The sequence below is a fragment of the Perissodus microlepis genome, chromosome 3 (assembly GCF_051167445.1).
Source record: "Perissodus microlepis isolate ML-2025 ecotype Zambia chromosome 3, ASM5116744v1, whole genome shotgun sequence".
Lineage (NCBI taxonomy): Eukaryota > Metazoa > Chordata > Actinopteri > Cichliformes > Cichlidae > Perissodus > Perissodus microlepis.
Genome location: NC_140463.1, coordinates 8,704,190 through 8,717,931, shown reverse-complemented (window position 1 = coordinate 8,717,931; position 13,742 = coordinate 8,704,190). Strand labels below are relative to the sequence as shown.

Below are 13,742 nucleotides of genomic sequence, written 5' to 3'. Positions count from 1 at the left end.
ATAGAGGGAGTTTCAGTTTGTTCCACGACTGCATTTCACTCACTGCCTGTGTTTGTATCTCTGTCACTGCAGGACCAACATGGAGCAAGAAGTCAGCGCTCTCAGGAGGCCAACAAACCTCACAGAAGAAAGGGAGAGAAAACCTACAGCTGTGATGAGTGTGGGAAGGATTTTACCCGGGCTGGAGACTTAAAAACACACCAACTCATCCAAAGTGGAGTAAAACCTTACAGCTGTGACTTGTGTGGAAAGTCTTTTGCCCAGGCTGGAAGCTTAAAAATACACCAAGTCATCCACAGTGGAGTTAAACCTTACAGCTGTGAGTTGTGTGGAAAGTCTTTTACCCAGGCTGGAGTCTTAAAAAGACACCAACTCATCCACAGTGGCGTTAAAATTTACACCTGTGACTTGTGTGGAAAGTCTTTTACCCATGCTCAAAGCCTAAAAACACACCAACTCATCCACAGTGGAGTTAAAGCGTACAGATGTGATGAGTGTGGAAAGTCTTTTAGCCAGGCTGGAGTCTTAAAAAGACACCAACTCATCCACAGTGGAGTTAAACCTTACAGCTGTGACTTGTGTGGAAAGTCTTTTACCCAGGCTGGAAACTTAAAAACTCACCAACTCATCCACAGTGGAGTTAAAGCGTACAGATGTAACTTGTGTGGAAAGTCTTTTACCCTGGCTGGAGACTTAAAAACACACAAACTCATCCACAGTGGAGTTAAACCTTACAGCTGTGAGTTGTGTGGAAAGTCTTTTACCCAGGCTGGAAGCTTAAAAACACACCAACTCATCCACAGTGGAGTTAAACCTTACAGCTGTGAGTTGTGTGGAAAGTCTTTTACCCAGGCTGGAAGCTTAAAAACACACCAACTCATCCACAGTGGAGTTAAAGCGTACAACTGTCACTTGTGTGGAAAGTCTTTTAAATATCCTCATCAGCTGAAAAAACACCAACAGATCCACACCAGAAAGTAACTCTACAAGTGCAGTTACTGTGAGGTATGTATTTAGTTTTTTATCTTGTAATTTTAACCTGAGTGCTTGGAACAAGTCTGATCAGTAAACTTATGGAGTTATACTGAATGAACTGTTTGGAAAAATGAAGACTCATTTTCTCTCAGTAAGCTGAGTGTTGTAATGTAAACAGTAAAATGTAATTGGACGTTGGCAGAGATGCTTTTTATTTCAGGCAACGTTCAGGATAAAAACGTTGAAGGAATTCACTGACTTACAATGTCTTTGTTTAGAAGTGGAGCAAAGCACATGGATCCATTTCTCAACCCTGTCGTCACTGTGGTGGTGGGAGAGAGTTTCTCTGTGTCCTTTGTAGAAAAACTTCCAATCATCAACGGGACCTAAAACCACATCAACGTAGCCACACTGGAGACAAAATGAACTACTGCAAAGAATGTAGGAGAGGCTTCCACACACCAAGTACATTAAAAATACATGAACTCTTCCACAGTGGGGTCAAAAAGCACATCTGTGACCAGTGTGGGTCATCCTTCACCACTGCACGTGAGCTCAATGAAAAAACATAAGCAAATCCACACAGGAGAGACACCATACAAGTGCAGACACTGTGACAAAAGCTTCTCACAATCAGGTCATCGTAACAAACATGAACGTACACACATGGAAGTGAACTTCAGCTGTGACCAGTGTGACAAGAGCTTCAGGAATCTCAGTTCATACTCCGAACACAAACGATCCCACACTGTAAATAAACTGTTTCACTGTTACCAATGTGCAAAAACCTTCACTTCATTATCTGCTCTGTGCAAACATCAGCCTGATCATGCAGGACTGAAATCACTGGATCACAATGAATCTGAAGAGAGAGAAAGATCCTCTTCTGGTTTCAGGGTCAGACTTAAAAACCTTGAGATCAGGCTCCACAGAGTTCAGATGGAATCTCCTGTAAAGAGTGTCAGCTGATGCCACACTTGGGTCTGATGAGGTAGCTCTGATGTCTGGACCTGCAGTGGATAATCCTGAATGTTACATTTAGGAAGCTGCATGTATAGATATGCATATCAAGTTTATTTTTTTTCCTTTTAGGGATTTAATTGTCTAAAATGTTATCCCTGTTACATTTTAACCTTTGTTCCCTTAGGACACAGTAGTGTTTAGTAGTTGTATTCATTTTATGTGTTACCTAAGTTAAATTTCATTCACATTCATATTTAAACTTTTGCTGTGGTAAAATCTTCTCTTAAATCATTTTCTCCCAAAACTACAAATATTTTCACAGCAGTTGCTCTTAAAACTTCCAAAATGAACTAAATCTGTCCACCAGCTTTGAAACAACACCTGCTGTGACTTTATGTCCAGAAAAAAGAAACTCAAGCTAAACTGGTTTTGGGCTGTACTTCCATGTAATGCCAGTTTGTACCAGAAGATGAAGGGGTGAGTCAGTGTAACCTTTATTTAATTAGGCAAAGACCACATTCGTATTCACAGTGGCAGCAAAGAAATGTTGAAAGTTAAAAACAGCAGCACACATCAGGACCATTTTAAAGATAACAGGTGACTACTTTTACTTAATTCAGATTCCTTCAAATATTTGGCTCCTCCTTTCACTTTAGTGTATTTGCTGTATCCTTGAAGTCCACGTGTTGTTTTTTAATGAATTCATTTTGATCCACATGTTCTGCATCTGTTTCCCTGTTGATTTGAAGTTTGTATTATGAAATCCTGATAATATTAAAGTGTTAGTTATATTTGATGAACTCTGTGTAACGTTTGTCTTATTAAACAGTTTGGTGTGAAAAATGAAGAAATGGTCTCAGAACAAGTAGTTTGAGCCCTGATTTCCGATTCAAACTAATTTAACTGTTTTCAGTGGTACATGTGGAGGTTTATCAGAGGAGGCGACTTGGCTGTTCTCCACTCACACAGAACAGGGTTCCTGCAGCTCATTAAAAACTCTGAAATGATCTTCAAGGACCAAAATATTTGATTTTTCTCAAAAACGTGCTGTGGGCATGACGTTTTTAGAGAGTGTGTTTAAGATGCATTGTGATTAACATCTCACACATTCCAATAAAGCAGATGTTCCTGCATTGCAACAGCACTTTGCAGATGTGTTCTCCCCCCTGCCCGTGTGCACGACTCTCATGGAGCACCACTTTGAAATGCAGCTGATTGGCAGATTCCCTTGTCTGCAGAGTCCAAAGACAAAAACGGCCTTCTCCACTCTGTATGGTTCGTACCAATTCGTCACACTTCTGTTTGGCTTGTTTGAAGCCCCGGCCATTTTTCAGCACCTCCTGTAGTGATAGCTGCGTCCTCACACTGCATATGCTGTTTCCTACCTGGATGATGTCGTCATTCATAGTGATACCTTGGTGGAGCGTGTGCAGTGGTTGGTCACAGTCCCGGATTCCCTGAGGCAGGCAGGGCTGATGGCAAACCCGAAGTAGTGTGTGGTTGGATGGAGGGAGGTACAGAGTTTTTGGTACAATTTTGAGACCCCATTTGGAGGCTGATTACACCACAGCGACGTGATGAAGGCTGTCCCAATCCCAAATGTGGCTGGAAATGCGCACTTCATTTCCCCGGACTTGAAGGATAAATCAGGTGTATCATTCGTGGCGCAACATATCCCAGAATTCATAGCGCAATTTTGACTGTGGCTAATTTTTTTCTAAAAAATTAATAAAACGGTAGTTGGCAGAAGCGTGGTGGCCGAAGAGTAAACTTTTAAATGTAATTATTGAATTTTTCAACCTCATCAGTTAACGCTGTCGATGCAGATATGATAGATTTGTAAATGATTACCTAACAATCTTGTCAACACAAAGTTCTTTATTGACAGGCAGTGGGGAGAGGGGACACTTGGGCAGTGCATTTACTGCATATAATGTGTTATCAACCTTTTCATCTTTTCTCATTACCCACAGCTACATCCACTCCTGTTGGGCTTAGGCTAGTCACTAGGGCTGGGTATCGTCAATGATTTCTATAATCGATTTGATTAAATTCAATTTTGACTCAGTAACTGTTTCAAAGTAACTGAGGATAAAACACAGAAAAACAGCAAGCTAAGCGTTTTTCAATTTGGCATAATTTAAAAATTTTTTATTAAACAGCCAAACAGAAGCTTTCTTTTGGTCGGAGAGGAACAAAAGCTGCAACTCAGAATCAGTGAGATGTTGACTTTCTGCCCCGACGGCGTGTCCGTGTTCATGTCGTCGGGTGAGAAAGAGGACATCTCACTGATGCATCGGGTCCGCGCTTTGTGTTCACGTCTTTGTGTGGAATCTGTTCACCTGCTCTCATTTATTGTTTTAGCTGTTTGGTGGTCATTGAAATAGTTTTGTGAGCTCCCTGCGTTTCTGGCAAAATACATTTATATTTAGAAATCGATTCAGGATTTAATGAATCAATATCGCATTATTCATCGCGTTATTAATCGATACCAAATCAGCATCGGTATCGGATCGATTCTAGCCTGGTGAGATCAATTCTTTACTTTAATTTCTGCTCTTGTTTGCAATGCTGTGCATTCGGCAAAGACGAAACAGCCAGGTCACCGGACTCGCTGCTCCCGTGTCAGCGAAGAGCAGGCAGACTTTGCTCCTCCTCCCCCCTCTTGTGTTTAGATGTTACGCTGTCATGTGACGTGACTTTGGGGGATTGTTAAGTTGCTTACATATTAGTTATATATTCACCAGTTGTTTTTGTTGTTGAGAATTTTAATTGTAATTTTTGTATTATAGTTTCTCAACAGTACTTGTTTCTTTTAATTTGTTTACTGGTTCGCATGCACTTTTTATTTTTCTCGATTTTTCTAAAAAATAGATTTGAAAAGAATTGATAACTGTAAACCACCACGGCAGACCCAATGGCATTTTCATGCTTTGCAGCATCATTCATTCTTACAAGTCATCCGGCTTGTAAGAATAAAGGCTTTGCACCCCTGATGATCCACCAGGACAAACTCAGCAGTGTGTGAGGAAGAGGAGGAGGAAGAGCCAGCAGCAGCTGACAGATGGAGAGAATAGACAGACTGTTCCCTGTTTGTGAAGGACTGATAGAAATGTTTTAAATAACTAATTGTCTGTCCTGAATCAGTGTTAGTAGTAATATAAAGGCACTTTTTTTGCCCCCGTACCCCTCCCCTTTCCCCCTGTGCATCCATGTGAGTGCATGAACGCGTGCGTGTCCCCCTGTAGTAGGCACTTTTGCTCGTGCATGTGAGTTCAGGCGTCATATGAGTTCACATGTGTTTAATCTGCGTTTTATTTAATGAAACTATTATATGTTTTAATTAAACAGTTTTTAAGGATTGTATAGGTCTCAGCGTTCTGTTATTTAGACACAGATGATTTATTTTAGCTAGTTTAGGAGCATTTGACATTCTTTAGCGCTCTGAAAGACACAGAGGCTAATAGTTTTTAAACAGAGTACCACAAACAACAGGTATCCCTTTAGAAATAAACTGTGATACTTCTAAAAGCACATATTCACACCTAGCCACACTAGCACTGTATCAACCCCCAATGTTCCTTTAATGCAACTAGCCCTCTAATTATCTACTAGTCACAAACACCCTGTAACAGTAAGATTCAATGATTACACATAGATGATTTAACTGCATTAGGAGCATCTCACTTTTCTTTAGCTCTCCGAAAAGACACAGAGGCTAATATTTTTAAATAGAGCACCACAAACAACAGGTATTCCTTTAGAAATAAACTTTTCTTGTGATCTCTAAAAACCACAGATTCTTTACTCTGCAACAGTTACACAGAGGGGGTTACAGTTAGGCCCCCAACAGTCAGCAAAAGAAGTCATAAAACAATAAAAGCGGCTCCCTTTATCAAGAGCATCCCAGCACACACATCCCAACTGTAGTTCCATAGTTTTTCCACCTTTTTCTTTACAACCTGTTCTTTATATCTGCATCTCAGAGGCCAACTGAAACCAAATCCACCTACGGGGAGTGCAGAATTATTAGGCAAATGAGTATTTTGTCCACATCATCCTCTTCATGCATGTTGTCTTACTCCAAGCTGTATAGGCTCGAAAGCCTACTACCAATTAAGCATATTAGGTGATGTGCATCCCTGTAATGAGAAGGGGTGTGGTCTAATGACATCAACACCCTATATCAGGTGTGCATAATTATTAGGCAACTTCCTTTCCTTTGGCAAAATGGGTCAAAAGAAGGACTTGACAGGCTCAGAAAAGTCAAAAATAGTGAGATATCTTGCAGAGGGATGCAGCAGTCTCAAAATTGCAAAGCTTCTGAAGCATGATCATCGAACAATCAAGCGTTTCATTCAAAATAGTCAACAGGGTCGCAAGAAGCGTGTGGAAAAACCAAGGCGCAAAATAACTGCCCATGAACTGAGAAAAGTCAAGCGTGCAGCTGCCAAGATGCCACTTGCCGCCAGTTTGGCCATATTTCAGAGTGCCCAAAAGCACAAGGTGTGCAATACTCAGAGACATGGCCAAGGTAAGAAAGGCTGAAAGACGACCACCACTGAACAAGACACACAAGCTGAAACGTCAAGACTGGGCCAAGAAATATCTCAAGACTGATTTTTCTAAGGTTTTATGGACTGATGAAATGAGAGTGAGTCTTGATGGGCCAGATGGATGGGCCCGTGGCTGGATTGGTAAAGGGCAGAGAGCTCCAGTCCGACTCAGACGCCAGCAAGGTGGAGGTGGAGTACTGGTTTGGGCTGGTATCATCAAAGATGAGCTTGTGGGGCCTTTTCGGGTTGAGGATGGAGTCAAGCTCAACTCCCAGTCCTACTGCCAGTTTCTGGAAGACACCTTCTTCAAGCAGTGGTATAGGAAGAAGTCTGCATCCTTCAAGAAAAACATGATTTTCATGCAGGACAATGCTCTATCACACGCGTCCAAGTACTCCACAGCGTGGCTAGCAAGAAAGGGTATAAAAGAAGAAAAACTAATGACATGGCCACCTTGTTCACCTGATCTGAACCCCATTGAGAACCTGTGGTCCATCATCAAATGTGAGATTTACAAGGAGGGAAAACAGTACACCTCTCTGAACAGTGTCTGGGAGGCTGTGGTTGCTGCTGCACGCAATGTTGATGGTGAACAGATCAAAACACTGACAGAATCCATGGATGGCAGGCTTTTGAGTGTCCTTGCAAAGAAAGGTGGCTATATTGGTCGCTGATTTGTTTTTGTTTTGTTTTTGAATGTCAGAAATGTATATTTGTGAATGTGGAGATGTTATATTGGTTTCACTGGTAAAAATAAATAATTGAAATGGGTATATATTTGTTTTTTGTTAAGTTGCCTAATAATTATGCACAGTAATAGTCACCTGAACACACAGATATCCCCCTAAAATAGCTAAAACTAAAAACAAACTACAAACTACTTCCAAAAACATTCAGCTTTGATATTAATGAGTTTTTTGGGTTCATTGAGAACATGGTTGTTGTTCAATAATAAAATTATTCCTCAAAAATACAACTTGCACTTCTGCACTCCCTGTATATAAAAAACCCCCATCAGACACATAGTATTTTCCTCAGCACTTCACAAATGCCGCAAGGTATATCGTTTTAACTTTTTATTTTTCCCAAACAAAGCGGTGTGAGGTGGTTAGCACACAGTATGGACATGTTGAAAGCATCGTTTGTTTGGAACACATCAGCAGAGAGGTAGAATTCATAGCTGTTCATAAGAGTTTAATTTAATCAAACCTCATCTTACGTATCTAAGTGGCTCCTCATCACTAGCCAATTCACCATTTTATTTAAACATGTGAATTTTCGGAATGAGGATCCAAGCGGGACACAGAGGCTGTGTAGCTCATACAATGGTATAAATGTATTATTTGCGATACTTTATAAATATGAAACTCTAAAGATTTTGAATTCATGCACATTGTGAACCAAGAATCTAAATATTTGTGTCACAATGATTTCTATAAAAGCATGTTGTTTATGGGGATAATGTGACAAATTTTTTGTGCGTCCTATTAATGATCAATAGTAATTGAAGAGGAAGCTTGAACCCTGGCTCAGGACTTTTTCATGACAAGTGACAGCACAGATATCTACTAATGAGAGAACACATTTTATCATCATAAATACGGTGATATGAAGCATCGTTAAAGTGTCACTTCAGTAATGTTGACTCATGTTTTTAATAGATGACTTTAAAACACTAAACTCTAATTTCTGTGGTTTATTTTAAGTTTACAGAATATAACATGTGGTAAGACGATGAGTTTTACTTCTCACTGACCGTGTTATGTGTATCCATTATCATGTATGCTACTTTGCTCTGTGGACTGTAAAATGTTTCATTGTGTTCATGAAATAAACCAGACTTTCACTGTCTGCATCTTTTACTGTTTTTCTGCTTTTGTTCACTCCAAGTTTGACAAACCTACAGACATCCAGAGTTAACTCACTAACAAATGTGGAGCAGTCTCAGTGTATTTAGCTGAACACAACCAACTGAGAGAAACGTCTGTAGTCCTCACTTTGGTCATTGTGAATGTTGAAGGAGATTTGTACCATAGACACCTAATACTAGTGTTTCCTGCACTTAATCCATCACTGCTATGTTCTATTTCAATCCAGATTCCTTTTATAGTTTGCAGTGAAATTTATTAAACCGTTGCTTAATGAGACAGAAGTACAAGTCACTCTTTACTAACACGTTTGTAGATAAGTTTATTGCTGAACGACACAGCTAGCAGTCTCACTCACTCTTTAGGTTTTTGAAGTTTTGTGTGTAATGGTTTAGTCTATCAAACCTTACCCTTTTCTCCCCAGTATCACAACAGTATGACTCCCAAAGTACGGCTCAGTAAACAACCACTGATTCTAAAGCCAGAACAGAAAGACACAGTAGGAAGATGAATGATTGCGTTTTTATGATGCATAGTAAAGCTACCCCCTCTTCTTCTTCTCTGTGTTGTTGTTCTTGTGTGTGTGTGTGTGTGTGTGTGTGTGTGTGTGTGTGTGTGCCTTAGAAGTCAAATAATACATTAGCCGCACTTATAAAAAAACAAAAAAAAATTTGAATTTCATTTAGAACTGAGGTTCTAAGTTGTAAGCAGAAATCTTATGCTCAGCCAGAAACATGTTTCCCCACTTTCACAATGCTGAGGTGTCAAATCCACAACCCCCAACAAATGGCTTGTTACACGCGGGTGTGAAGGGCAAGCTTTACGTACACAGCCTCACACACAGTAGATTTTTAAAGTTTTTGGGTACAGTGGTTTAGCCACAGATGTGACTTCTACTTTTGATAAAGATCACTCCACCTGTTTATTTCTGAATAAATTAAGCATCTTTATTAAGCTCTTATTTATAAATGTCTACACAATAATAGACACCCTGTGCTCTGTGACATTATAGTCTTCTACTTCTGCTTCCATTGGTTTGCATTTTAAACTCCCAGCCTTTCAGGTTGTTATGAACGAGTTATATTTCTAACATTTTGTGATATAAAAGTGAACCACGCGACTTTTTTTTATTTTCTGTTTGATGGAAGGACTTAAGACACGAGTTATTTAAACATTTCTAAATGACAGTGTGATGGCCATGGTACTTTATGTGGGCCAAATATGTTAAGGATAATGTTTATCAATGTAAAATTGCAAAGAACCTTTGGCTAGATTATAACATCTTGTAAACAGTTACCTCAGAGGCTGTACTGTCAGCCCTATGTATGTAAGGTAAAACTTTCCACAGTACTTCCACTTAAGTAACTAAACACATAAAGTCACCCTTACCAATAATCCACTGCTCCTTGAAAAAAGTAGCACAAACAGACAACTGACTCAGCAATGATAAGTAGAGATACCCGAGGCCGATACTCAAGCAGAAGAAAATTAAAAGTTGTTGTTTTTGTGGCTCGAAGAATTAAAGAAAGTATGTTTAATAATTCAACAAGACCCGCACCTTCAACACATGTACATTCAAATTTTGGAACAGGCTCAACATTGCTGTTGTTCAATAGTTTTTATCCGTTCGAAAAAGTCATTTTACGGCTTCAATGTTTCCAGCTGATAAGGAGAATGAGTGCATTTCAAATGTGCGTCCAAAGGCTTTAAACATCTGCTTTGTCTGTAACAACAGTATCAAACTACAGAGCATTGTTTTTACTAAAATTCAACATTTTCAGAAGAAAATTTGGCTGCTTTTTGTTTTGTTTTTTTCACTGTAACACCCCCCTCAATGCCATTTTTAGGATATTCTTGGTGATCCCACCTTTTTTCATATTTATGCTTTTGGCACTGAGGTTATCTAATACGCACGTTGTCACTGTGTTTTTGTACTACCAGCCGTGAGCTCTGCTTTTGCTTTGAGCAGTCTGTTTTTATTTTGTCTCGTGAGTGCGTGTTTTTCAAACGAGATCCTCGTCAGTTTGATTTTGTTACCACAAACTTTGTGTGAAGTTCACAACAGAGGTAAAGAGATTTAAACACCCCAGTTTAAGGAGGCAGGCAGGGGTTGGACCACCTGCACAGGACAGGTGAAGCAGAGAGTGTCCGGGGAGATGTACAACATAAGCAGAGAGAACATTTTACAAGATGATAAATGGCACATTTAGGTGATTAAGGATTTGTTGACAAGATTAAAAGACACGTCCGTCAGAGTTCAACAACATTACAGTTTGATTAAATAAAAAGGTTTTAAACTACATATGGTTTATTTTCTCCTCTGATAGTAATCACATTAAACATGTCAAGAAAGAAAGAGTATAAAGAAAAATAGTAAGTGTGTCTAATTAACCTCTTCCTGTGAACCTTATATCATCCTTTAATATGTTCGGTGTTACAAACTTGAAGAAGCACAGAAAAGATCATCAGACATTAATCTAATCAGTTTTCAGCCTTCATTCATATTGAAAAGTTGAAATCTTCCCTGCTAGACCGAAGTGCAGCGTTTAACACCGTTGGCCATAACATTTTATTACAGCTATTATTAAATGGAGAGTCCTCTTCACACACTGAGGTTAATTATGAAGCTCCACAGGCTTCTGTGCAAAGACCAGTTCTGGTTACATTATACATGCTTTAGAAGGCATAGCATAGCATACATTTTCACTGCTATGCATATGATACCCCCTTTATTGGTTAAACTGCCGGGATGTCTTAGACACATAATGAGCTTTAATTTTCTGTTTCTAAGTTCAGATAAAACTGAGGTTATTGTAACGGGGCGTAAAAATCTTAGAAACTCTGTGGCTAACAAGATCCTTACTCTGGACGGCATTGCCTTGAGCCGTCTGTTGTAGTGATTTGGCACATTATAAGTAAAATTGAAACATACAATCCCATAGCACAACATCAACATTTATTTATATACAAAAAGAGAAAGGACACTACCATTCTTTTCCAAAGTTGCAGCTGCTAGAGAGACGCCGTGGCCAACTCTACAGTTTTTGAACATTGCTGAAACTCCTTCCACCATCAGGCCGGGGTCTTTCTGTGTGGAGTTTGCATGTTCTACCCGTGTTTCCGTGGGTTCTCTCCGGGTACTCCGGCTTCCTCCCACAGTCCAAAGGTTGATTGATTAATCTAAATTGCCCATAGGTGTGAATGTGAGCGCGAATGGTTGTCTGTCTCTGTGTGTTGGCCCTGCGACAAACTGGTGACCTGTCCAGGGTGTACCCCGCCTCTCGCCCTATGACAGCTGGGATAGGCTCCAGCACCCTCCGCGACCCTGAAAAGGATAAGCGGAGCGAATAGATGGATGGATAGTTTAGTACTTCGTAGTTCAGCTCTTGTGTCCCACTTGGATATTGAATCTTGTTACTCTGAGTTTCTTGCTTGCCATAGTGTGGGTTAATTTTCAGTTTCTTAGTCCCGTGAGTTTGTAGCATTGCATGTTAGTGTATGGGTTTGAGCAATTCCAGAGGGTAGATTCATTTGCCTCTCACCTTTAGTTCATATTTAGTGATTTTGCCAAAATAAAATCTTCTTTTACACTGTTCCTCCGAGCCTCTGTGTGGTGTCTACATCTGAGTCCTCTTCCTTGTGTTGGCTGCCCGGTTGTGACAGAACCTGAAGTTGTCTGGTGTTCATGCTGATGAATATGGTTACACCGACACATATTTCCTTTCAATTTGGTTTTCAACTTGTTTTCTATCTTTTTTAATTAATTAACTGATTTTAATTCTCAAATTTTGCCACTGTTACGGGTCCAACTATTGAGGGTGAGCACAAAAACAACAATCGGTCCAGAAGAGCTTTGGTCAAACAATGATTTTTAATGAACACACGCGTGGGGAGATGAACACTGCACACAGACAGCATCGATCTCCGCCCAATGATACACAAGCAGTTGTTTTTATAACATCCGGGTATTATTTATGACGCCCCCTCATGAACAGCTAACAGAACAGCTTCGGCCAGGGCTCACAACGTTCTGTGAACTTCTGCCTTTTGAGAATAATGGTGTCCTGAGAAGATGTGGTTGCAGCAGAGTCTGCATTGGATACAACTGGATTGGATGATGAGTCATAGTCAGTTGACAGTTGATCAGAGGGGCTGCCGAAAACTGGCAGGATGACCAGGGTGATGCCAACAACCTTCACAGTGTCTTTGTGTTTTATCTGGTCACTTCTGCGAATAGTGAAGTAGTCCTGAAATTTTGGTTTAAAATACTTAAGACTGAAGTCATTTGAAATCCCAAAGGTATCCTTCACAACACTTTGCAGCTCCTCTACTGTTGGTGGGATCCCTGATGGAAGAACCAACTTCTCCATTTGGTCATCAGTGATTACATGGAGCTCTATCTCGTTCAACCTAGAATAAAATGTAAATGGGCAGAGTTACGTTAGATTAAGTAGGGTCAACTTAGTCATTTTCTGCTGCTTCAATTTCAAAACTAGTTGTTTAATTTAATACAACCATCCATCAAAACCTATTCAAAATGCATAGTCTACATACTGATCAGCTGAATTTAAGTTGAGGGATCTTCCAACAACTGAAAAGAACACAACATTAATAACAATCGCACTCTCCGAAGTAAAAATTTTACACACACAAATTGTTAAAGACAAATTTGAATTAATACTAAATTTTTTAAAGGTGAGGTTCATATATAAAACAATGAAACTCTTTATTAGATTAAAAAGGGGATAGACCCTATTTTCTGTACCGATTTGGTGATAGATCATGACATGAATCAACACTATTTGTGTATTTATATACTGTATATATCTTCCCATACTTGAAAAGATGTCCTTTTAATCTACACAAGGTCATCTCTGTATCCAAAGACCATTGGGTGTTAAACATAGAAATTATGAAAGACTTATGTCAGATTAAACACGCATTACTATATTATTTCCTGAATGTACCTTTGTCTTGAAAATCGTTCTACAGAAACATAAACATCGTGACTGAGTATGCATCTCACTGATACAGTTTAACTAGAAACTTGCATCATCCCTCTATGTGAGCTGTGCCTGCACTAAATTCACGGGGCTCTGACAGCATGAAAATGAAAACCAGTTATTTTGCAGGACTGAGCCACTTTAGCTTAATTACCACAACTGAAAAACTGCGTGGAGACAAAAGCTTTGAAAAACTGTGACTGACAAAATTCCACACAAATGATTTTAACTACATCACTCACCACTGAGGGCAAAACTTTTTCATAAAATTTTAAAAGTAAATGAGGGAGGTTACAGCCCATCAAAATACATCATTGATATATTTTTTTAATATGGTAAAACGTGGTTAGTCAAAGCTCTGAAGTAACACAACCGCA

The 13,742-nt window shown here is 39.6% G+C and overlaps 2 protein-coding genes across 4 annotated transcripts in view; one reads left to right on the top strand and one right to left on the bottom strand.

Annotated features, from left to right (window-relative positions):
* LOC146389761 (uncharacterized) overlaps positions 1 to 2,738 on the top strand; it is a 42,717-nt gene extending 39,979 nt beyond the window's left edge. For 2 of the 3 annotated variants that reach the window (XM_084913397.1, XM_084913413.1), the window contains exon 3: positions 73 to 2,738. In XM_084913397.1, the coding sequence (XP_084769523.1) occupies positions 73 to 981 (909 nt within the window). In that variant the 3' untranslated portion in view covers positions 982 to 2,738. The remainder of the gene's footprint in view (positions 1 to 72) is intronic. The other variant, XM_084913405.1, reaches the window with a different exon arrangement.
* Positions 1 to 13,742, bottom strand: part of LOC146389750 (neural cell adhesion molecule 2-like) — a 631,716-nt gene that overhangs the window by 313,184 nt on the left and 304,790 nt on the right. The window lies entirely within an intron of this gene.